The sequence below is a fragment of the Hyperolius riggenbachi genome, chromosome 10 (assembly GCF_040937935.1).
Source record: "Hyperolius riggenbachi isolate aHypRig1 chromosome 10, aHypRig1.pri, whole genome shotgun sequence".
Classification (NCBI taxonomy): domain Eukaryota; kingdom Metazoa; phylum Chordata; class Amphibia; order Anura; family Hyperoliidae; genus Hyperolius; species Hyperolius riggenbachi.
The window spans coordinates 280,934,625-280,960,220 of record NC_090655.1 but is presented as its reverse complement, the minus strand read 5'-3'; the positions used below and the strand labels follow the sequence as shown (position 1 = coordinate 280,960,220).

At 48.9% G+C, this 25,596-nt stretch overlaps 1 protein-coding gene across 1 annotated transcript; it reads left to right on the top strand.

Moving 5' to 3' along the window:
• Nucleotides 1–15,929: 15,929 nt before the first annotated feature.
• LOC137536549 (gastrula zinc finger protein XlCGF57.1-like) lies at nucleotides 15,930–22,691 on the top strand. Its single transcript, XM_068258787.1, has 2 exons — nucleotides 15,930–16,282; nucleotides 21,666–22,691. The coding sequence occupies exons 1-2, from the start codon at nucleotides 15,934–15,936 to the stop codon at nucleotides 22,631–22,633; spliced, it is 1,317 nt and encodes a 438-aa protein (XP_068114888.1). The 5' UTR covers nucleotides 15,930–15,933; the 3' UTR covers nucleotides 22,634–22,691.
• Nucleotides 22,692–25,596: the final 2,905 nt, after the last annotated feature.

Sequence of the window (25,596 nt, the reverse complement as noted above, 5' to 3'; positions counted from 1 at the left end):
TACCAATCCCACCATATACATCCAGAATGGTCTCCTCTTACCCCAACCACTATACCGGACCCCCACCATGCTACCAATCCCACCATATACATCCAGAATGGTCTCCTCTTACCCCAAGCACTATACCGGACCCCCACCATGCCACCAATCCCACCATATACATGCAGAATGGTCTCCTCTTACCCCAAGCACTATACCGGACCCCCACCATGCTACCAATCCCACCATATACATCCAGAATGGTCTCCTCTTACCCCAAGCACTATACCGGACCCCCACCATGCCACCAATCCCACCATATACATGCAGAATGGTCTCCTCTTACCCCAAGCACTATACCGGACCCCCACCATGCTACCAATCCCACCATATACATCCAGAATGGTCTCCTCTTACCCCAAGCACTATACCGGACCCCCACCATGCCACCAATCCCACCATATACATGCAGAATGGTCTCCTCTTACCCCAAGCACTATACCGGACCCCCACCATGCCACCAATCCCACCATATACATGCAGAATGGTCTCCTCTTACCCCAAGCACTATACCGGACCCCCACCATGCTACCAATCCCACCATATACATCCAGAATGGTCTCCTCTTACCCCAGGCACTATACCGGACCCCTACCATGTTACCAATCCCACCACACACATCCAGAATGGTCTCCTCTTACCCCAAGCACTATACCGGACCCCCACCATGCCACCAATCCCACCATATACATGCAGAATGGTCTCCTCTTACCCCAAGCACTATACCGGACCCCCACCATGCCACCAATCCCACCATATACATGCAGAATGGTCTCCTCTTACCCCAAGCACTATACCGGACCCCCACCATGCTACCAATCCCACAACATACATCCAGAATAGTCTCCTCTTACCCCAAGCACTATACCGGACCCCCACCATGCCACCAATCCCACCATATACATCCAGAATGGTCTCCTCTTACCCCAAGCACTATACCGGACCCCCACCATGCTACCAATCCCACCATATACATGCAGAATGGTCTCCTCTTACCCCAAGCACTATACCGGACCCCCACCATGCTACCAATCCCACCATATACATCCAGAATGGTCTCCTCTTACCCCAAGCACTATACCGGACCCCCACCATGCTACCAATCCCACCATATACATGCAGAATGGTCTCCTCTTACCCCAAGCACTATACCGGACCCCCACCATGCTACCAATCCCACAACATACATCCAGAATAGTCTCCTCTTACCCCAAGCACTATACCGGACCCCCACCATGCCACCAATCCCACCATATACATCCAGAATGGTCTCCTCTTACCCCAAGCACTATACCGGACCCCACCATGCCACCAATCCCACCATATACATGCAGAATGGTCTCCTCTTACCCCAAGCACTATACCGGACCCCCACCATGCTACCAATCCCACCATATACATCCAGAATGGTCTCCTCTTACCCCAAGCACTATACCGGACCCCCACCATGCTACCAATCCCACCATATACATGCAGAATGGTCTCCTCTTACCCCAAGCACTATACCGGACCCCCACCATGCTACCAATCCCACCATATACATGCAGAATGGTCTCCTCTTACCCCAAGCACTATACCGGACCCCCACCATGCTACCAATCCCACCATATACATCCAGAATGGTCTCCTCTTACCCCAAGCACTATACCGGACCCCCACCATGCCACCAATCCCACCATATACATGCAGAATGGTCTCCTCTTACCCCAAGCACTATACCGGACCCCCACCATTCCACCAATCCCACCATATACATGCAGAATGGTCTCCTTTTACCCCAAGCACTATACCGGACCCCCACCATGCCACCAATCCCACCATATACATGCAGAATGGTCTCCTCTTACCCCAAGCACTATACCGGACCCCCACCATGCCACCAATCCCACCATATACATGCAGAATGGTCTCCTCTTACCCCAAGCACTATACCGGACCCCCACCATGCTACCAATCCCACCATATACATCCAGAATGGTCTCCTCTTACCCCAAGCACTATACCGGACCCCCACCATGCTACCAATCCCACCATATACATGCAGAATGGTCTCCTCTTACCCCAAGCACTATACCGGACCCCCACCATGCTACCAATCCCACCATATACATGCAGAATGGTCTCCTCTTACCCCAAGCACTATACCGGACCCCCACCATGCTACCAATCCCACCATATACATCCAGAATGGTCTCCTCTTACCCCAAGCACTATACCGGACCCCCACCATGCCACCAATCCCACCATATACATGCAGAATGGTCTCCTCTTACCCCAAGCACTATACCGGACCCCCACCATTCCACCAATCCCACCATATACATGCAGAATGGTCTCCTTTTACCCCAAGCACTATACCGGACCCCCACCATGCCACCAATCCCACCATATACATGCAGAATGGTCTCCTCTTACCCCAAGCACTATACCGGACCCCCACCATGCCACCAATCCCACCATATACATGCAGAATGGTCTCCTCTTACCCCAAGCACTATACCGGACCCCCACCATGCCACCAATCCCACCATATACATGCAGAATGGTCTCCTCTTACCCCAAGCACTATACCGGACCCCCACCATGCCACCAATCCCACCATATACATGCAGAATGGTCTCCTCTTACCCCAAGCACTATACCGGACCCCCACCATGCCACCAATCCCACCATATACATGCAGAATGGTCTCCTCTTACCCCAAGCACTATACCGGACCCCCACCATGCCACCAATCCCACCATATACATGCAGAATGGTCTCCTCTTACCCCAAGCACTATACCGGACCCCCACCATGCTACCAATCCCACAACATACATCCAGAATAGTCTCCTCTTACCCCAAGCACTATACCGGACCCCCACCATGCCACCAATCCCACCATATACATCCAGAATGGTCTCCTCTTACCCCAAGCACTATACCGGACCCCACCATGCCACCAATCCCACCATATACATGCAGAATGGTCTCCTCTTACCCCAAGCACTATACCGGACCCCCACCATGCTACCAATCCCACCATATACATCCAGAATGGTCTCCTCTTACCCCAAGCACTATACCGGACCCCCACCATGCTACCAATCCCACCATATACATGCAGAATGGTCTCCTCTTACCCCAAGCACTATACCGGACCCCCACCATGCTACCAATCCCACCATATACATGCAGAATGGTCTCCTCTTACCCCAAGCACTATACCGGACCCCCACCATGCTACCAATCCCACCATATACATCCAGAATGGTCTCCTCTTACCCCAAGCACTATACCGGACCCCCACCATGCCACCAATCCCACCATATACATGCAGAATGGTCTCCTCTTACCCCAAGCACTATACCGGACCCCCACCATTCCACCAATCCCACCATATACATGCAGAATGGTCTCCTTTTACCCCAAGCACTATACCGGACCCCCACCATGCCACCAATCCCACCATATACATGCAGAATGGTCTCCTCTTACCCCAAGCACTATACCGGACCCCCACCATGCCACCAATCCCACCATATACATGCAGAATGGTCTCCTCTTACCCCAAGCACTATACCGGACCCCCACCATGCTACCAATCCCACCATATACATCCAGAATGGTCTCCTCTTACCCCAAGCACTATACCGGACCCCCACCATGCTACCAATCCCACCATATACATGCAGAATGGTCTCCTCTTACCCCAAGCACTATACCGGACCCCCACCATGCTACCAATCCCACCATATACATGCAGAATGGTCTCCTCTTACCCCAAGCACTATACCGGACCCCCACCATGCTACCAATCCCACCATATACATCCAGAATGGTCTCCTCTTACCCCAAGCACTATACCGGACCCCCACCATGCCACCAATCCCACCATATACATGCAGAATGGTCTCCTCTTACCCCAAGCACTATACCGGACCCCCACCATTCCACCAATCCCACCATATACATGCAGAATGGTCTCCTTTTACCCCAAGCACTATACCGGACCCCCACCATGCCACCAATCCCACCATATACATGCAGAATGGTCTCCTCTTACCCCAAGCACTATACCGGACCCCCACCATGCCACCAATCCCACCATATACATGCAGAATGGTCTCCTCTTACCCCAAGCACTATACCGGACCCCCACCATGCCACCAATCCCACCATATACATGCAGAATGGTCTCCTCTTACCCCAAGCACTATACCGGACCCCCACCATGCCACCAATCCCACCATATACATGCAGAATGGTCTCCTTTTACCCCAAGCACTATACCGGACCCCCACCATGCCACCAATCCCACCATATACATGCAGAATGGTCTCCTCTTACCCCAAGCACTATACCGGACCCCCACCATGCTACCAATCCCACAACATACATCCAGAATGGTCTCCTCCTATTACAGATTACTGAGGTTATACTTTCCTTTTTGGTCACATCATTTAGTTTTATTTTCTCATCAATACTCAGAGATAAGTTTTATGTTATATTTATTATCTATATGTCTTTTTCTGCACCTGGTTATGTTTGGTTGAATGTTACTACTGATAACTGCAGACTTTATTGCTTATGACTATTTGTTATGAAACAAAAAACAATAAAAATATTGTTTAAGAAAAGAAGTTTTGAATTACGTGTAGTTTTCCATCCTCTAGAGATCTTGTTTTTGTTGAAATGCGCTGATCTGCTTTGGCCAGCCTTTCACAGAATAGTAAACTGTTCCTTACAAGCAGGTACGTTTCCTACTTTTTGAATTGGGATATGTGCAGGGGCGGACTGACCATTAGGGCACTCTGGCATGGGCCGAGGGCCCGTGGCCAGTAGGGGGCCCGCCCCTGGCATGATTGAGAGGCAGCGGTGGAGGGAGCAGGCATAGTAGTTACAACTCGGTTTCCGCTTCCAATCCCCCACAGCCTCTATCTCCTTCCTCTCCCCCAGGCGTCCATCACATTGGTAACAGCAACTCCCTGTGATGACATGACCACATGTCATCATAGCGGGCACTGTTACCAATGCGACAGATGCTGGGAGAGGAATGGGATAGAGGCTGCGGAAGGTGAGTTGTAACTACTGTGCCCGTTCCCTCCGCCGCTGTGGGGCACCTACCTATCTAACCTATACTGTGAGCACCTACCTATCTAGCTTATACTGGGGGAACCTACCTATCTAACCTATACTGGGGGCACCTACCTATCTAACCTATACGGGGGGCACCTACCTCTCTAACCTATACTGGGGGAACCTACCTATGTAACCTATACTGTGGGCACCTACCTATCTCGCTTATACTGGAGGCACCTACCTATCTAATCTATACTGGGGGCACCTACCTATCTAACCTATACTGGAGGCACCTACCTATCTAACCTATACTGGGGGAACCTACCTATCTAACCTATACTAGAGGCACCTACCTATCTAACCTATACGGGGGCACCTACCTATCTAACCTATACTGGAGGCACCTACCTATCTAACCTATACTGAGGGAACCTACCTATCTAACCTATACTAGAGGCACCTACCTATCTAACCTATACTGGGGGCACCTACCTATCTAACCTATACTGGGGGCACCTACCTATCTAACCTATACTGGGGAAACCTATCTAACATATACTGGGGGCATCTAGCTTATACTGAGGGGTACTTGCCTATCTAATCTATACTGGGGGCACCTACCTATCTAACCTATACTTGGGAAACTTCCTATCTAATCTATACTGGGTGCACCTACCTATGTAACCTATACTGGGGGAACCTACCTATCTAACCTATACTGGGGGAACCTACCTATCTAACCTATGCTGTGGGCACCTACCTCTCTAACCTATACTGAGGCTACTGTACTGTGGCTACCTATATTGGAGGCATCTACGCCTCTGCCGCGCAAGCAAGTGTGGCTTGCAGGTGTACGGGGCCCAATAATATGCTATTGCCGGGGGGCCCCATGAGGTGTAAGTCTGCCCCTGGATATGTGTCCTATTACAATTGGATTGAATTGTGGCAGGGTCCATTTAGTTTCTAGTTGGAATGTGACTGACGTTATCATCTGATGATTTAGCTGCCAGTGCAATCTGTACTACGACAACTGTTGGGGCGACGACCCCATGTGTGTGCAATTGAAGTGTGTGGTGCGGGTGTGGTGATCTGCGGGGAAGGGGGGGGGGAGTTTGGGCATAGGGAGGAGAGGGGTGCTGTTATTATACAGATAGTTTATTTTGTCCACATTGCTGCCCGGTCACTCCGTTAATCAATATACTCAATTATTATCCACCAATTGGTGAGTTGTGCAACAGCCACCAAACAAACTCTTTGTAATGACACTGTTTTTCATGTGGACGCCTCCGCGCGGGATGTGGAAGTTAATATCAGTTATGGATGCTGAAACATCTTTGGTGAATTACTGAGCGTTTGGGAAATATTGAATTAAGGGGATTCCTCAATTGAACCAATTGGTTCTAGTTGTATCTATATGGATGGATGCAACTCCTGGTAAATTCATTTAATTTGCTTTATTTACATATATATGTGACCTTTGAATCCTTAATTAAGACAAAATAAACTTCTGGCAGTTGAACGGCATATGCTAACTATAATCAGAGAAAAAGCATGTGTGCATCAACCAAGTGAACCTGACAAATCCGGCTTTGCAAATTTGGCCTATTGGCTAATCACGAGACATTGCTCATGCAACTAAGCATTTGCTTTCGCATGCCTAAATATGCAGGGTCAAAACCAAAAACCGCAAAACAATCGCCCTGCGGGAATTAGTTCATGCTATACAGCACTATCCAGGGGCGCCACGAGGAGGCTTCCCATTTGCGCCTGTCCGCCCCTTATGTGTCGCGCCCAGGTTATGCGCATATAGCAGAACGCAATGGACGTTGAGGTAAGTGCCTGTTTTTAATCCTGGGAGGTGTGTGCGGGCGGCTCTTCCCGGCGCTGGCCACGCTGGGGAGATCGCCTGCACCCCCTGGCCTCCACCTCCGGGGTGCCGCTGTGTGGGTTCCAGGCGGTGAGAGTGCCTGGGACCCCCGCGGCCCCCCGGTTGTATGGGGGCAATGGGAAGCCTCCTCGTGGCGCCCCTGGATAGTGCTGTATAGCATGAACTAATTCCCGCAGGGCGATTGTTTTGCGGTTTTTGGTTTTGACCCTGCATATTTAGGCATGCGAAAGCAAATGCTTATTTGCATGAGCAATGTCTTGTGATTAGCCAATAGGCCAAATTTGCAAAGCCAGATTTGTCAGGTTCACTTGGTTGATGCACACATGCTTTTTCTCTGATTATAGTTAGCATTGCATTTCTTTCTTCTGAGGGCAGGTAGTGAGTGGCTTGTTTTAGGAGGTGAGAGCCCTGGAGCAGGCTATTTGCGCCTGTCCGCCCCTTATGTGTCGCGCCCAGGTTATGCGCATATAGCAGAACGCAATGGACGTTGAGGTAAGTGCCTGTTTTTAATCCTGGGAGGTGTGTGCGGGCGGCTCTTCCCGGCGCTGGCCACGCTGGGGAGATCGCCTGCACCCCCTGGCCTCCACCTCCGGGGTGCCGCTGCGTGGGTTCCAGGCGGTGAGAGTGCCTGGGACCCCCGAGGCCCCCCGGTTGTATGGGGGCAATGGGAAGCCTCCTCGTGGCGCCCCTGGATAGTGCTGTATAGCATGAACTAATTCCCGCAGGGCGATTGTTTTGCGGTTTTTGGTTTTGACCCTGCATATTTAGGCATGCGAAAGCAAATGCTTATTTGCATGAGCAATGTCTCGTGATTAGCCAATAGGCCAAATTTGCAAAGCCAGATTTGTCAGGTTCACTTGGTTGATGCACACATGCTTTTTCTCTGATTATAGTTGAACGGCATATACTGGTAGTGTTTGGTGTTTTTAATAAGTTTCCTACTTGTCTGAAAGAAGCAATCATCAGGCCACTACTCAAGAAACCATCCCTGGATCCGGATATTCTGAGCAGCTACAGCCCTGTCTCCAATTTCCTCTTTCTGGGAAAAGTTATTAAGAAGGATGCATATCTCCAGCTTTAAACCAGGCTCTCAACAAACAACATCTTTGACCCCCTACAATCTGGCTTTCACAAACATCACAGCTGTGAAACAGCCCTCACCTAGATCTGCAACGATCTGCTCAGCCAGACAGAGGCCAGTGTTCCATCCTGATACTGCTGATCTCTCAGCAGCTTTTGAAACAGTAGATCATGAAATCTTGCTTAACAGGCTACAAGAGTACTGTGGCATAGATGGCTTAGTTCTCTGGTGGTTCAACTCCTTCCTGGCTGGCAAAACACAAAGGGTGGTTTTGGGCCCCTTCCTCTCCAACCCTGTACCACTAAAATACGGTGTACCCCAGGGCAGGATACTGTTCCCTTTGTTGTTCATCATATACATGCTATTACTTGGAAAAAATATGGTCTGACATACCACTGCTATGCTGATGACACCCAGCTATGGAGCAGTGCTTTTCGGCACTGCTAGATTTGGGCGCAGCCGGGGCCACCATAGACTATTATAGGAATCACATCTACAGCGGCGCTCAGTGAGTAACGTCGGTGCCGTCAGAAGACGGAGCCGAAGTTGCTTAAAAAACACAATAATTCGGCCTCCAGCAATAGCTGGACGCCGAATTATATCATTTCCCCACTATCCATGGCGGCCTGGAGGGGGAATAGTATTTAACACGGCCCGGACTTGTGCAGCAGCAGGATCAGCCTTATACCGGCTGTATCCTGCGCCCAAGTCTACCGGCGCTGATTTTAAATGTATGTCCCAGCTATATTTATCATACAGACCCTATTCCCAAAATAAACACATGCTTAGCTGAGCTTCAGGAGTGGATGAATGAAAACTGGCTTAAACTAAATTACAAAACACTTTCCTGTCATCTGAGGTCAGCTATCCATAAAATAGAGAATCATCTTCAAAATTGACATACTAACATTCAAATCTCGAAGTGAATTGGGCTACGGATACCTGAAGGATTTGTTGCAACAGTGTCACACCACCCACAACCTCAGATCAACTCATCTAACCACTTGTTCTTTTGCTTCTATTCCCTCCCATCTCATCCTACAGCTGTTCTCATTCTTCATACAGTGGCTTGCAAAAGTATTCGGCCCCCTTGAAGTTTTCCACATTTTGTCATATTACTGCCACAAACATGAATCAATTTTATTGGAATTCCACGTGAAAGACAAACACAAAGTGGTGTACACGTGAGAAGTGGAACGAAAATCATACATGATTCCAAACATGTTTTACTAATCAATAACTGCAAAGTGGGGTGTGCGTAATTATTCAGCCCCCTTTGGTCTGAGTGCAGTCAGTTGCCCATAGACATTGCCTGATGAGTGCTAATGACTAAATAGAGTGCACCTGTGTGTAATCTAATGTCAGTACAAATACAGCTGCTCTGTGATGGCCTCAGAGGTTGTCTAAGAGAATATTGGGAGCAACAACACCATGAAGTCCAAAGAACACACCAGACAGGTCAGGGATTAAGTTATTGAGAAATTTAAAGCAGGCTTAGGCTACAAAAAGATTTCCAAAGCCTTGAACATCCCACGGAGCACTGTTCAAGCAATCATTCAGAAATGGAAGGAGTATGGCACAATTGTAAACCTACCAAGACAAGGCCATCCACCTAAACTCACAGGCCGAAAAAGGAGAGCGCTGATCAGAAATACAGTCAAGAGGCCCATGGTGACTCTGGACGAGCTGCAGAGATCTACAGCTCAGGTGGGAGACTCTGTCCTTAGGACAACTATTAGTCATGCACTGCACAAAGTTGGCTCATATGGAAGAGTGACAAGAAGAAAGTAATTGTTAACAGAAAAGCATAAGAAGTCCCATTTGCAGTTTGCCATAAGCCATGTGGGGGACACAGCAACCATGTGGAAAAAGGTGCTCTGGTCAGATGAGACCAAAATGGAATTTTTTGGCCAAAATGCAAAACGCTGTGTGGCAGAAAACTAACACTGCACATCAATACCAACACACCATCCCCACTGTCAAATGTGGAGGCAGCATCATGCTCAGGGGGTGCTTCTCTTCAGCAGGGACAGGGAAGCTGGTCAGAGTTGATGGGAAGATGGATGGAGCCAAATACAGGGCAAACTTGGAAGAAAACCTCTTGGAGACTGCAAAAGACTTGAGACTGGGGCGGAGGTTCACCTTCCAGCAGGACAATGACCTAAACATAAAGCCAGGACAACAATGGAATGGTTTAAAACAAAACATATCCATGTGTTAGAATGGCCCAGTCAAAGTCCAGATCTAAATCCAATCGAGAATCTGTGGCAAGATCTGAAAACTGCTGTTCACAAACGCTGTCCATCTAATCTGACTGAGCTGGAGCTGTTTTGCAAAGAAGAATGGGCAAGGATTTCAGTCTCTAGATGTGCAAAGCTGGTAGAGACATACCCTAAAAGACTGGCAGCTGTAATTGCAGCAAAAGGTGGTTCTACAAAGTATTGACTCAGGGGGCCGAATAATTATTCACACCCCACTTTGCAGTTATTGATTTGTAAAAAAATGTTTGGAATGATGTATGATTTTCGTTCCACTTCCCCACCTGTACACCACTTTGTGTTGGTCTTTCACGTGGAATTCCAATAACATTGATTCATGTTTGTGGCAGTAATGTGACAACATGTGGAAAACTTCAAGGGGGCCGAATACTTTTGCAAGCCACTGTACATGTGCTAACATTACTATTTAAGCTATCCCTCTCCACTGGCATCTTTCTATCATCACTCAAAAAGGCTGTTGTGACACCACTACTTAAAAAAACATCTCTAGATTCCCTCCATCTTTTCAATCTACATGCATGGTCTTTGCAACTTAATCAACTCATTTGGTTTTCAATACCACTTATATGCAGATGATACACAACTGTTCCTCTCAGCTCCATTGATTGGCAGAAATCAAAGGAGCTGTGGATGACACAGGCTGCGGAGGTCAGTAGGGATTGGCAGAGAGGGGCTGCGTCAGAGGAGTGGGAAGAGAGGTGGAAGAGATGGGCAGCAGAGGTCAGTAGAGATTGGCAGAGAGGGGCAGCATCAGAGGAGTGGGAAGAGAGGTGGATGACACAGGCAGCAAAGATCAGTAGGGATTGGCAGAGAGGGGCAGCATCAGAGGAGTGGGAGGAGAGGTGGATGAGATGGGCAGCAGAGGTCAGTAGGGATTGGCAGAGAGAGGCAGCATCAGAGGAGTGTGAGGAGAGGTAAATGAGATGGGCAGCAGAGGTCAGTAGGGATTGGCAGAGAGGGGCAGCATCAGAGGAGTGGGAAGAGAGGTGGATGAGATGGGCAGCAGAGGTCAGTAGGGATTGGCAGAGAGGGGCAGCATCAGAGGAGTGGGAGGAGAGGTGGAAGAGATGGGCAGCAGAGGTCAGTAGGGATTGGCAGAGAGGGGCAGCATCAGAGGAGTGGGAGGAGAGTTGGGCAGCAGAGGTCAGTAGGGATTGGCAGAGAGGGGCTGCGTCAGAGGAGTGGGAATAGAGGTGGATGACACAGGCTGCAGAGGTCAGTAGGGATTGGCAGAAAGAGGCAGCATCAGAGGAGCGGGAGGACAGGCGGATGAGACGGGCAGCAGAGGTCAGTAGGGATTGGCAGAGAGGGGCAGCATCAGAGGAGTGGGAGGAGAGGTGGATGCAGTGTTGCCAACTTAGCGACTTTGTCGCTATATTTAGCGTTTTTTCAAATCCCTCTAGCGACAATTTTTTAAAAAAGCGACTAGCCACAAATCTGGCGACTTTTTCTTGTGTTACTGGAGACTTTTGATCTACTTGCTCAGCTCTGCATACAGTGACAACTAAAGGGAGATGGGTGACAGGGAATCCCCTGCACTAGGTCCCATGTCAACTTAGTATTGCTACACCCATATCAATTAGCATAGGATGCAGCAGCATCTGCCTTCTGTGTCTGAAGAAAAAAAAAGTAATCCTTTAAGGATCAATTAAAGCCTAATCTACACTCTCCTGTAAATGCACAGGAGTTCCCAGCATTCACACCGGGGCACCTGTACTTGTGCTGCTGTGCTGCTCTGCAAAAAAATCTGTGCAATGTGCAGCTGCCAGGTAGACTTCAGCTGACAGCATAAGTGTCATGTAACTTTATTAACACCAGTGGCTTAGCTAAGAAGCTGTGGGCCCCGATGCAAGTTTTACAATGGGGCCCCCAAGCACTCTCTACATAACATAACAATTGATACGACGCACCAAAACCTGCCAATGGCAACTACAGTGTCAGAGGTGCAAGACGGGGATGGGGAGCAGCTTGTTAATGATTACCACAATTCAAAGTATCTACAGAAGTGATTATTACCAGCACAGGACCAATAGAGAGATAATACTGTAGTTGAGGGAGGGCCCTTCTGCAAACCCTAGTGCTACGCCCCTGATTAACACTAACACACTGCATTGTATTTTCACCTTAAAGCACAACTGTAGTGAGAGGGATATGGAGGCTGTTATATTTATTTCCTTTTAAACAATACTAGTTGCCTGGCAGCTCTGCTGATCTCTCTGGCTGCAGTAGTGTCCGAATCACACCAGAAACAAGCATGCAGCTAGTCTTGTCAGATCTAATAATAATGCAAGAAACGCCTGATCTGCTGCATGCTTGTTCAGGGGCTATGGCTAAAAGTATTAGAGGTATAGGATCAGCAGGGCTGCCAGGCAACTGGCATTGTTTAAAAGGAAATAAATATGGCAGCCTCAGTAGCTCACTTGCTACAATTGTCCTTTAATTGCTCTAATCATCATAATCATTACCTCTTCTGCTAACAGCAATATATCCACACTTCATTCTTTCCAAAGCTTCAGCCCTGGCAGAGGTAAGGGGGGGGGGAAGAGGCCATCTTGTGGTGAATATCCTAACTGCAGCCTCCATTACGAATCCTCGCCATTCATCGAACTGTTATTGACTGCTGAGGAGAGGAGACGGCTAATAAATCACTGATAGTCACATCTCCATATGCACACTACAGGAGGCTGCAGTTGCTTAATTATCCACAAGATGGAGACCTCACACATATTAGCTGGAACGCACGGGGGGAGGTGGAACGCACAGACCGGAAGTGGTGTGTCCTTAGGCAGCTCTGGTGGTAAGAGGCAGGAGGAACATGGCTGCTGGGGATGTAACCATTTGTGTAACTCCTCACCAGGAGAAGGTGCAGCAGGTAAGACCCCTCCAGGCACACATGTGATTCCATCTGATAGGTCAGCCAGCCCAAAGACCCCCCCCCCCCCCCCCCCTGTGTAAAGAGACCCTGTCACTCCTCACACCAGGGCTGTGCAGCTCACATTAGGTATAGTCAGGCCTGGCAAATCCTTCTCTCCTGGGATCTCCCATGTAAAGAGGCCCTGTTGCTCCTCACATTAGGTATAGTCAGGTCAGGCAGCTCCTCCTCTCCTGGGATTGGTGCAGAGGGCAGAAGTTCTGTAGCAGCCAAGAGCATGAAGATGCCATCATGTCTCAGCAGGAAGGCGGGGTCAAGAGGGGGTTGAGGTGCTCAATAAAGGGGGGCACAGGGGCAGTGCATTTCCCCTCCCTGTATTCCAGCAGCCACTGTCCCGTGTTGCTTTTGTAGTAGACAGCTATAGCCTCCTCCATAACCACAAATATCTCCAGATCTCATACTGTAGCCAGTGACCACCCTGGCTTCATGCAGCCATATGTATTCATAAACCCGACAGCAGAGATGGCTTCTCACTGGATCCGGTGACTGCGGAGCTGACCTCAACTACCTGCTGCTTTCCACCACATCATCCTCTCATTATTTCCATCTACAGGCAGGCGGGGCTTATCCAGATCACATGACCACATCACTGAGGATGTCCGAGGACCAGAGTCACCTGACTGAGAGGATTTTCCACCTCACCCTGGAGATCATCTGCCTGCTGACCGGAGAGGTGAGGAGGATTCTGGGAGGTCACATGACATCACTCTTATCTCTATTAATAAGACACATGGCTGACCAGAGAGGTGAAGGGGATTCTGGGAGGTCACATGACATCACTCTTATCTCTATTAATAAAATGCACAGATGACAGGAAACATGAGGGGTGTTCTGGGGGGGTCACATGACATCACTCATCTATATTATTAAAACACACAGCTGACAGGAGACATGAGGAGGATTCTGGGAGGTCACATGATATCCTTCTTATCTCTATTAATAATAAAATACAATACCATTTCTATAGCGCTTTTCTCCCATAGGACTCCAGACTGGAGTGCAGACAATTCACTATGTAATAAAAACTTGTAGTATACTGTAACATGATATATAAACATAACTTCCTAATTAGCGGCCATGTTTTTTGTTTGTAAACACTGCCTAAAACTGGTGATTAAAAGCCAGGATCGCGGCGGGGAGCGGTGGAAATGGCAAAGAGGGATCCAGGAGATCACAGTGGCTCAATTGGTATGTTTTTTATTGTAGAAATTGGACAGTACAGATTCTCTTTAAGAAAACACACAGCTGACTGGAGAGGTGAGGAGGATTCTGAGAGGTCACATGACTTCACTCTTATCTCTAATAATAAAACATTCATCTGACCAGAGAGGTGAGGAGGATTCTGGGAGGTCACATGACTTCACTCTTATCTCCAATAATAAAACACTCACCTGAGCAGAGAGGTGAGGAGGATTCTGGGAGGTTACATAACTGCATAGTTTGTATGTTTTTGCCATGTTTGCTTGGGTTTCCTCAGAGTAATCCAGTTTCCTCCCATTTACAATTGGTTAATTGGCTCCCTCCATAAAAATGGTTTTAGACTGCAAAAAAAGAACATAACCCCATGACTGGATATGGTAGGGATTAGATTATGAGCTGCTTTAAGGGACAGTTAGTGAAATTTCTAAGTGCACTACATAAAAGTGCTGCAGAAGATGTTGGCACAATAATAACTTTTATCTCTATTAATAAAACACAAAACTAACCTGAGCGGTGAGGAGGATTCTGGGAGGTCATGTGATGTTAGTGTTGGTCTTTTCATACAGAGTTTTCCTCCAGTAAAGTCTGGTGATCATGTGACCATCACTGTGCCCCCAACTCACTCCCTGATATCTGAGGGACACAACAAGCAGAAGATTCTGGAAATCACCAGGAAGATGATGGAGCTGCTGATAGGAGAGGTGAGCGGTGCTGGGAATTATGGGACATTATCCAATAACAGCAAGGGGGGTGTCTGAATGGTGACTGTATCATTGTGTGCTTTAGGTCTCTAAAAGGAGTCCGGATGTCTCTATCTACTTCACTAACAGAAACCCTCCAGAGAGATGTACAGGTCCTCTTTATTCCTGGGATTTTCTACAGGAACATACCACCATCCCCCACGATGACAAGGTAAGTGACACTGAGGGTCCCCAGAGACTCCAGCTTCGTGACCTGATATTCTGCCATTTCACTTGCTTATTTGTGCTAACATATCTAATATCATTATATTGGCTTAGGAAGAAGAATTGGCTAATATAAAATTAGAGGGGGAAGAGGAGGAACCTACGTGTATAAAGGGAGACCGACAGTGTCTTGAGGAAGGAGAAGAGACGTATGTGAGGAGTGATCAGCAGTCTATGGAGGAGGGTGACATGATGAGGACAAGTAAAGAGGAAGAAGAGACGTATGTGAGGAGTGATCAGCAGTCTATGGAGGGGGGAGACATGATGAGGACAAGTAAAGAGGAAGAAGAAGAGACATATGTGAGGAGTGATCAGCAGTGTATGGAGAAGGGTGACATGATGAGGACAAGTAAAGAGGAAGAAGAAGAGACGTATGTGAGGAGTGATCAGCAGTCTATGGAGGAGGGTGACATGATGAGGACAAGTAAAGAGGAAGAAGAAGAGACGTATGTGAGGAGTGATCAGCAGTGTATGGAGGAGGGTGACATGATGAGGACAAGTAAAGAGGAAGAAGAAGAGACGTATGTGAGGAGTGATCAGCAGTCTATGGAGGAGGGGGACATGATGAGCACAAGTAAAGAGGAAGAAGAAGAGACGTATGTGAGGAGTGATCAGCAGTCTATGGAGGAGGGGGACATGATGAGCACAAGTAAAGAGGAAGAAGAAGAGGCGTATGTGAGGAGTGATCAGCAGTCTATGGAGAAGGGTGACATGATGAGGACATATAAAGAGGAAGAAGAAGAGACGTATGTGAGGAGTGATCAGCAGTCTATAGAGGAGGGTGACATAATGAGGACAACTAAAGTGGTGGACATTCTTTCAGAAGGTAGAACAGGTTAGTAACTAAGGGAACAAAATTTGAATTAAGTGTGTGTCTATAATATATATTGTTATTATTGCAATTTCTCTGCTCACAACTTGTCCATATTGTAAAGTTAACCATATATGTCCAGTGTAGTTGTGGAGAGTGCACCACCAGTCTGTTACTAAAGGAGGCACATGTGGTATCTTTATAATCGTGAGGAGTTGTAGAATACATTTTTTGTGTGTTTTAAAGCTTGGACGCACGTCACACAAAAAGTAGGTAGGGACAAACTCAATCCAACATAAAAAGTCATTTTTCAAATTATAATCAAACTTAGGAAAGTTTTATCAAAATTACAAGAGACATATGTGGTAGTATTTTAACCATGATAAGTAGCAGAATAGCTTTTAGGGTTGAGGCCCATGTCTTGTGTATTCTTTTTAGTGACAAACTGAATCAAAAGCAGTCAAATATTTGCATACTCTGTACCAAAATTAAATACTTGTGAAATAAAAACAAAGTGGGTGTGTGGCTCATCTTAAGTATCAAAAAAGTTAGCTGGTGGTCTACTTTGAACAAAAAAAGTCTTCTCTACCCTGCTGCACCTTGCACTGTATAGTGCGACTGTTGCCTAGACGTGTGCTCCGCTCATTGGAGAGGAAAATCACATAAACAATATTGTAAACCAGAGGAAAGGAAAAGCGTGCATCTCCCGTCAATCAAACTTTACTGGCGTGTTGTAACAGTCTGTATACATGCATCCATGGCGAACACGTTATATGTGAAACAAGTGTGCCATTGGTGCTATGCCAGGCATCTCTTACATGTCCAGACCGTGCAGGGTGAGCGGTGCAGGAGGTGGGTGGAGGCCCAGAGCGGTGGAGCGATGGCCGTTTCGCGTCTAAGCTGACGCTCGGTCACGCGTACCACTGTGACAGGAGGGGAAAACTTCAGGTCTAAAACGGAGCTAAGCTCCGCCTCTTCTGGAGGTTTCACTTCCCGTGGAACGTGGGACTGGTTGTCCTGGAGATTCGGATGCTGCAGTGGATGCGTAGGGGATGGAAGAAGTAAAGTTCCGCCCACCATTGCCAGGGCTACAAGTGTAAATAAACACAAGCCGTACCATAAATATATCAACAGTATGTACAAACCTATTTAAGCCGTGCTGCGTTGCATATCCACAAAAAATGTATGTACATGTGGTGATGCTCCATTATAACGCTGCACTGAGCTAAAAAAAAGGGATCTGGCAATCAATACAGTACGCCATGCAGTGTCACTACATGCATAGGACAAACATAAGTGAATTTAAAGTGACAGTGAGTGCAATAATGAAAACTTTAAAATTCACTAGGAAGGTTAACGGGGGGCCAGTTGAAGATATTGCTAAGGTATCTAGCTACAGGGCTTTACATAAGAATCCCTTACAAATTACCTATAAGAACAGCACATAGATTGTAACCTGTTCTGCCATACAATTATGGTGGGTGAATAAAGGGAGCAATTCCTGATTATAGAGCATACCACTTCCCCACATTACATTTCGCATCAAATCAGAATCACCTTTATTCGCCAAGTGTGGCAGGGACCGCACCCGGAATTTTTTGTGGACACACGGCAATTTGCATACAACATCGTCATGGTACAGATACTAGCTACATAGACACAACAGCAATTTGACAGACAGTACAGCAGATGGCATATATCGGTAGTGCAGAAATAGCAACCTCAACTTCAACATGGTACATAGAATGATTAGGGGATGACAGTTGGGAGATTACATGAATTAAGTAGGACAACCGCTAGGGGGAAGAAGGTGTTTTTATGTCTGGTGGTTTTGGTGAGAATGGTCCTATAACGGCGGCCTAATGGAAGGGGGTCAAAGAAGCAACTGCCCGGGTGAGAGGGGTCTTGAGTGATCCTGATTGCCCTAGACCTCATTCTAGATGAATGAAGGATGTCCAGGGGTGGCAGGGGTGACCCTATAATCCTCTCAGCAGCGCTGATTACCCTCTGTAGTTTGTGCTTGTCCCTTGCATTAGCCCCGGAGTACCAGACAATGATGGAGGAGCAAAGGACAGTCTCAATGGTGGAAACATATATAAATCCATATACACTCCTGCACCAGCCCGGAATTAAAATACTTATTACATTAACACAGCAAGATAAATAAGCCACAGTGTAAACTACGATACAATTATGAATATAATAATAGCAAAAACACCTAAAGTGAAGCTTTAAAGCTTCGTTCATAGAGGGATTAAGGGTCTAGCATACAAGACAACTCAATTTTGTCGTTTAGGCCTAAAGGGCCCATCGCCTCGGTTTTCAAGATCAATCTTGTTTCTTTTCTCAATAAAAGTCTTTCTCTGTCTCCTCCCCTTCGGGGTATTTCCTGTTTCTCCAGGCCTGCAAATTGTATGCAATCACCATTGCCTTTGTGTACCTCTCGCATATGTGCGATAAAGCGTGTGCAACCCTTCCCTAATTTGATAGAATTTACATGTTCACCTATTCTAACCTTCATCGGTCTAGTAGTCTGTCCAATATAGAAACGTTCACAGGGGCAGAGCATCGCATAGGCCACAAAATCTGTTTGACATGTAAAAGAATCTCCAGGACAACCAGTTCCACGGGAAGTGAAACCTCTGGAACCTGAAGTTTTCCCCTCCTGTCACAGTGGTACGCGTGACCGAGCGTCAGCTTAGACGCGAAACGGCCGTCGCTCCACCGCTCTGAGCCTCCACCCACCTCCTGCACCGCTCACCCTGCACGTTCTGGACACGGAAGAGATGCCTGGCATCGCACCAATGGCACACTTGTTTCACATATAACGTGTTCACCATGGATGCATGTATACAGACTGTTACAATACGCCAGTAAAATTTGATTGACGGAAGGTGCACGCTTTTCCTTTCCTCTGGTTTACAATATAGAATATAAGAAAATAGATATTGTTACTTTAGGAACTTGGCTTTTTAATCATGTATGCCATGAGGGTATTTTACTGTTATTTTTTGCAAATAAGGTCTTGTAATCATGGATAGAGTACAATGAGAAATAACAAAACAGAAAAAAGACACCTTTTATTTCCAAATAAAGTATTGTCATCATACATTGAATTAGGAATTTAATCTAAACATTGTAATAACCAGGAAGGATAAACAAATAAAATGTGTGGTTTTAATTTATAGTTAGCACTGTTTATTGTAAAGCTTTAATGGATGTAAATGGAGAAATTGTATTTTTTCTTTTATTTTCCCTTTAAAATGCACAGAAAATAAGGTAATTACTAAACAAAAATATCACCCACTAAAAGGCTAATTTGTCCTGAAAAAAAAATTAGATCATTTAGGGGTGATAAGTAGTAATTAAGTTATTGGTGAATGAATGGGAGCAGTGCTGACATGTGAACATTTCTTGGGTGCTGAAGTAAAGGATATGTGAAGTAAAATACCAAAGTTAAGTTTCACTTACCTGGGGTTTCTCCCGGCCTCTAGAAGTGTATCTGGTCCAGCGCTGCAGTTCTGTTGTTTTTCAGGCTGCCTCTGTCCTCTCTGTAATATCGATGACCCCCGGCTGGGGCACAGGCTACCGTACAGACATGCACCTCCTGTGATCGGGCACTCATGACTGGGAGCATTCTGCGCTTGGGCAGCTCAAGTCTTTGTGAACTGCGCAAGTGCAGAGCTATAGGTGTACGATCAGGAGTGTAGTATCCTGCGCCACAGCCGGGGGTCAGTGATCTTACAGAGAGGGCAGCGGCAGCCTGGAGGAAATGCAGCGCTGGACCAGATAGACTTCTAGGGGCCAGAAGAGGCAAGCGCAGCAGATTTGGGAGTAGCCGGCGCCACCATAGACCGTAATAGGAATTACGACTATAGCAGCGCTCAGCGACTCAGAAGACAGAACCCAATACTGTATTTTGGCCGCCAGCAATAGCTGGAAGTCGAATTACACCTTATCGCCACTATGGAGGAGTTATAGTAATTAACATTGCCGGGAGTTGTGTAGGGTGAGCCATTTACCAGCTTTACTCTGCGCCCAAATATCCATCGGCTGCTGGAGAGATACGTAGAGGGCACACTTCTCTTACGCCTGACTGGCTCCGACTGATGGAAGTACTGGAACCCGGTACCGGTGCTGCAGACATCAGAGGACAGCAGCATAGGAGCAAATGGAGCGCATGGGGCTGGAGGAAGCCCAAGGTATGTATAAATGTTTAACCTCCTGGGCGATAATCCCGAGCTCAGCTCGAGCTATACCGCCGCAGAGGATTTCTCAGGCCCCGCTGGGCCGATTTGCATATTTTTTTTTTTTCGTTACACGCAGCTAGCACTTTGCTAGCTGCATGTAACAACCGATCGCCGCCGCTCACGGCTGAACCACCGCTACCCGACGCGTTATAGGGCCCCCCCCCGCGCCAAGACCCCGTGCGCAGCCTGGCCAATCAGTGCCAGGCAGCGCTGAGGGGTGGATCGGGACTCCCTTTGACATCATCGCCATGGCGACGGGGGAAGCCAAACAGGAAATCCCGTTCTGAATGGGATTTCCTGTTTGCTCTGATCGCCGGAGGCGATCGGAAGGGGTGGGGGGAATGCCGCTGCACAGCTGCTATCATGTAGGTAGCGCTAGGCTGACATGATTAAATAAAAAAACATTAAAAAAAAGTGCTGCCCCGCCCCCCTGGCGATGTTCATGTATCGCCCAGGAGGTTAATGTAATCCAGCTCTGAGTCTCTTTAAGTGCACATGAGTAGGAGAACAATGCATTCGGGGGGGGGGGGGGGGGGGGGGTATAACAGAATGCAAGCGATGAAATGAACAACAAATTCCAAGACACAAAAGGGTGAGAGAACCCTGCCCTTGCGAGCTTGCAATCTATAGGAATGAGCTCATGATCTTTAGATTGTCAGAGGAAGAAACCATTCAATGTAATAGTTTCACCACCTGAAGGGAGCACATTGCCTCATTGCCTGGAAGGATCTGCATGGACCGGATCTGCCTGGAAGGATCTGCATGGAAGGATCTGCATGGACCGGATCTGCCTGGGAGGATCTGCCTGGAAGGATCTGCATGGACCGGATCGCTGCTCGAGCTCATGCTTCCTGTATTGGATGAGAGAAGACAGATTGGGAACCCTGTGATAAGAAGCTTCCTGTTACATACATGTGGTGTGACATTTATTATATGTAATGTGGTGCTGATACTTCATTAGGTTTAGAATTATTATATACATTTTATTGATTATAAATATTTATGAGCGTTCACAAACAAGGAGAGACGTCTTATAGATTAATGGGATGTTCCTTTTATTTTCGTTTAGCAACCTTCTGAAGTTCTATATCAGGCTATTAACTGTTGCACTCCATGGAATCCTCTAACAGGAAGTGATGATGTTTCTCTATTTGCAGGGCAGAGTCCCGGCATCAGGAACCCCTCAGAGACTCGTCTCTCTGTATCCACAGACTGTACAGCGGATGATGGTGTCATCATGCAAGATTCTTCAGGAGAAAAAAATGTTACTCCAAATATCCCCCCAGACTCCTCCAATCCTTTCAACCCCAGGAGGCACCATCCCATGCCGCAGCAGCAAAGAATATATTCCTGTACAGAGTGTGGGAAATGTTTTGGACACAAGTCAGACCTTGCCAGGCATGGGAGGTCTCATACAGGAGAGAAGCCTTATTCCTGTGCTGAGTGTGGGAAATGTTTTGGGTATAAATCATATCTTGTCACACATGAGCGATCTCACACTGGTGAGAAGCCCTATTCGTGTGCTGAGTGTGGGAAATGTTTTGGGTATAAATCATGCCTTATCAGCCACGAGAGATCTCACACTGAGAAGAAGCCCTATTCCTGTACTGAGTGTGGGGCATATTTTGTGAAGGAGTCACAGCTTGTCATACACATGAGATCTCACACGGGGGAGAAGCCATATTATTGTGCTGTGTGTGGGAAATGTTTTGGATATAAATCAGAATTCGTTCGACATCAGAGATCTCACACAGGGGAGAAGCCGTACTCCTGCACCGAGTGTGGGAAACAATTCAGGCAGAAATCTCACCTTGTCGGACACGAGAAATCTCACACAGGAGAGAAGCCACATTCCTGTGCTGAGTGTGGGAAATGTTTTAGACAGAAAACACACCTTGGTGCACACATGAAATCGCACACCGGTGAGAAGCCCTATTCCTGTCCTGAGTGCGAGAGATGTTTTGCACGAAAATCCCACCTGGTGGAACATGTGAAATCTCACACAGGAGAAAAGCTGTATTCCTGTGCTGAGTGTGGGAAATGCTTTGCACGGAAATCGCGACTACTCACTCACATGAGCACTCACCGTGTGGAGCAGATCTATTCCCATATTGAGTGTGGTTAATGTTCTGGTCAGATAATAGGGCTTGTGAGAGATTTAGAATTAAAGACTCTATTTGGTCCTCTGGCTTCCATTTGTCTTGATCCAAAATGACATTTGCTTGCTGGAAAAATGCAGATGCAGAATCGCCAGTAGGGGGCGTACATATGCAGAATCGCCAGCAGGGGGGTGCAGATGCCGAATCGCCAGCAGGGGGTGTGCAGATGCTGAATCGCCAGCAGGGGGTGTGCAGATGCAGAATCACCGGCAGGGGGTGTGCAGACACAGAATCGCCAGTAGGGGGTGCGCAGATACAAAATCGCCTGCAGGGGGTGTGCAGACGCACAATCGCCTGCAGAGAGAGGGGGTGCGCAGATGCAGAATCGCCAGCAGGGGGTGTGCAGATACAGAATCGCCTGCAGGGGGTGGGCAGATGCAGAATCGCCAGCAGGGGGTGTGCAGAGGCACAATCGCCTGCAGAGAGAGGGGGTGCGCAGATACACAGTCGCCAGCAGGGGGTGTGCAGAGGCACAATCGCCTGCAGAGGGGGTGCGCAGATACAGAATCGCCTGCAGGGGGTGTGCAGATACAGAATCGCCTGCAGAGGACGTGCGCAGATACAGAATCGCCTGCAGAGGGGGTGCGCAGATACAGAATCGCCTGCAGAGGGGGTGCGCAGATACAGAATCGCCTGCAGGGGGTGTGCAGATACAGAATCGCCTGCAGAGGGGGTGCAGATGCAGAATCGCCAGCAGGGGGTGTGCAGATACAGAATCGCCAGCAGGGGGTGTGCAAATGGAGAATCGCCTGCAGAGGGGGTGCGCAGATGCAGAATCGCCAGCAGGGGGCGTGCAGATACAGAATCGCCTGCAGAGGGGGTGCGCAGATACAGAATCACCTGCAGAGGGGGTGCGCAGATGCAGAATCGCCAGCAGGGGGTGTGCAGATACAGAATCGCCTGCAGGGGGTGTGCAAATGCAGAATCGCCTGCAGAGGGGGTGCGCAGATGCAGAATCACCAGCAGGGGGTGTGCAGATGCAGAATTGCCAGCAGAAGGGGGGTGCAGATACAGAATCAGCAGCAGGGGGTGTGCAGATACAGAATCAGCAGCAGGGGGTGTGCAGGTGCAGAATCGCCAGCAGGGGGTGTGCAGATGCAGAATCGCCAGCAGGGGGTGTGCAGATGCAGAATCGCCAGCAGGGGGTGTGCAGATGCAGAATTGCCAGCAGGGGGTGTGCAGATACAGAATCGCCTGCAGGGGGCGTGCAGATACAGAATCGCCTGCAGGGGGTGTGCAGATCCAGAATCGCCAGCAGGGGGTGTGCAGGTGCAGAATCGCCAGCAGGGGGTGTGTGTGCAGATGCAGAATCGCCAGCAGGGGGTGTGCAGATGCAGAATCGCCAGCAGGGGGCGTGCAGATACAGAATCGCCAGCAGGGGGCGTGCAGATACAGAATCGCCTGCAGGGGGCGTGCAGATACAGAATCGCCTGCAGGGGGTGTGCAGATCCAGAATCGCCAGCAGGGGGTGTGCAGGTGCAGAATCGCCAGCAGGGGGTGTGCAGAGGCAGAATCGCCAGCAGGAGGTGTGCAGTCACAGAATCGCCTGCAGGGGGTGTGCAGATACAGAATCGCCAGCAGGGGGTGTGCAGTCACAGAATCGCCTGCAGGGGGTGTGCAGAGGAAGAATCGCCAGCAGGGGGTGTGCAGTCACAGAATCGCCTGCAGGGGGTGTGCAGAGGCAGAATCGCCTGCAGGGGGTGTGCAGAGGCAGAATCGCCAGCAGGGGGTGTGCAGAGGCAGAATCGCCAGCAGGGGGTGTGCAGATGCAGAATCGCCAGCAGGGGGTGTGCAGATGCAGAATCGCCAGCAGGGGGTGTGCAGATGCAGAATCGCCAGCAGGGGGTGTACAGATGCAGAATCGCCAGCAGGGGGTGTGCAGATACAAAATCGCCAGCAGGGGGTGTGCAGATGCAGAATCGCCAGCAGGGGGTGTGCAGATGCAGAATCACCAGCAGGGGGTGTGCAGGTGCAGAATCGCCAGCAGGGGGTGTGCAGATACAGAATCAGCAGCAGGGGGTGTGCAGATACAGAATCAGCAGCAGGGGGTGTGCAGGTGCAGAATCGCCTGCAGGGGGTGTGCAGAGGCAGAATCGCCAGCAGGGGGTGTGCAGAGGCAGAATCGCCAGCAGGGGGTGTGCAGATGCAGAATCGCCAGCAGGGGGTGTGCAGATGCAGAATCGCCAGCAGGGGGTGTGCAGATGCAGAATCGCCAGCAGGGGGTGTACAGATGCAGAATCGCCAGCAGGGGGTGTACAGATGCAGAATCGCCAGCAGGGGGTGTGCAGATACAGAATCGCCAGCAGGGGGTGTGCAGATGCAGAATCGCCAGCAGGGGGTGTGCAGATGCAGAATCGCCAGCAGGGGGTGTGCAGATGCAGAATCGCCAGCAGGGGGTGTGCAGATGCAGAATCGCCAGCAGGGGGTGTGCAGATACAGAATCAGCAGCAGGGGGTGTGCAGATACAGAATCAGCAGCAGGGGGTGTGCAGGTGCAGAATCGCCAGCAGGGGGTGTGCAGATGCAGAATCGCCAGCAGGGGGTGTGCAGATGCAGAATTGCCAGCAGGGGGTGTGCAGATCCAGAATCGCCTGCAGGGGGCGTGCAGATACAGAATCGCCTGCAGGGGGTGTGCAGATCCAGAATCGCCAGCAGGGGGTGTGCAGGTGCAGAATCGCCAGCAGGGGGTGTGCAGATGCAGAATCGCCAGCAGGGGGTGTGCAGATGCAGAATCGCCAGCAGGGGGTGTGCAGATACAGAATCGCCAGCAGGGGGCGTGCAGATACAGAATCGCCTGCAGGGGGCGTGCAGATACAGAATCGCCTGCAGGGGGTGTGCAGATCCAGAATCGCCAGCAGGGGGTGTGCAGGTGCAGAATCGCCAGCAGGGGGTGTGCAGAGGCAGAATCGCCTGCAGGGGGTGTGCAGAGG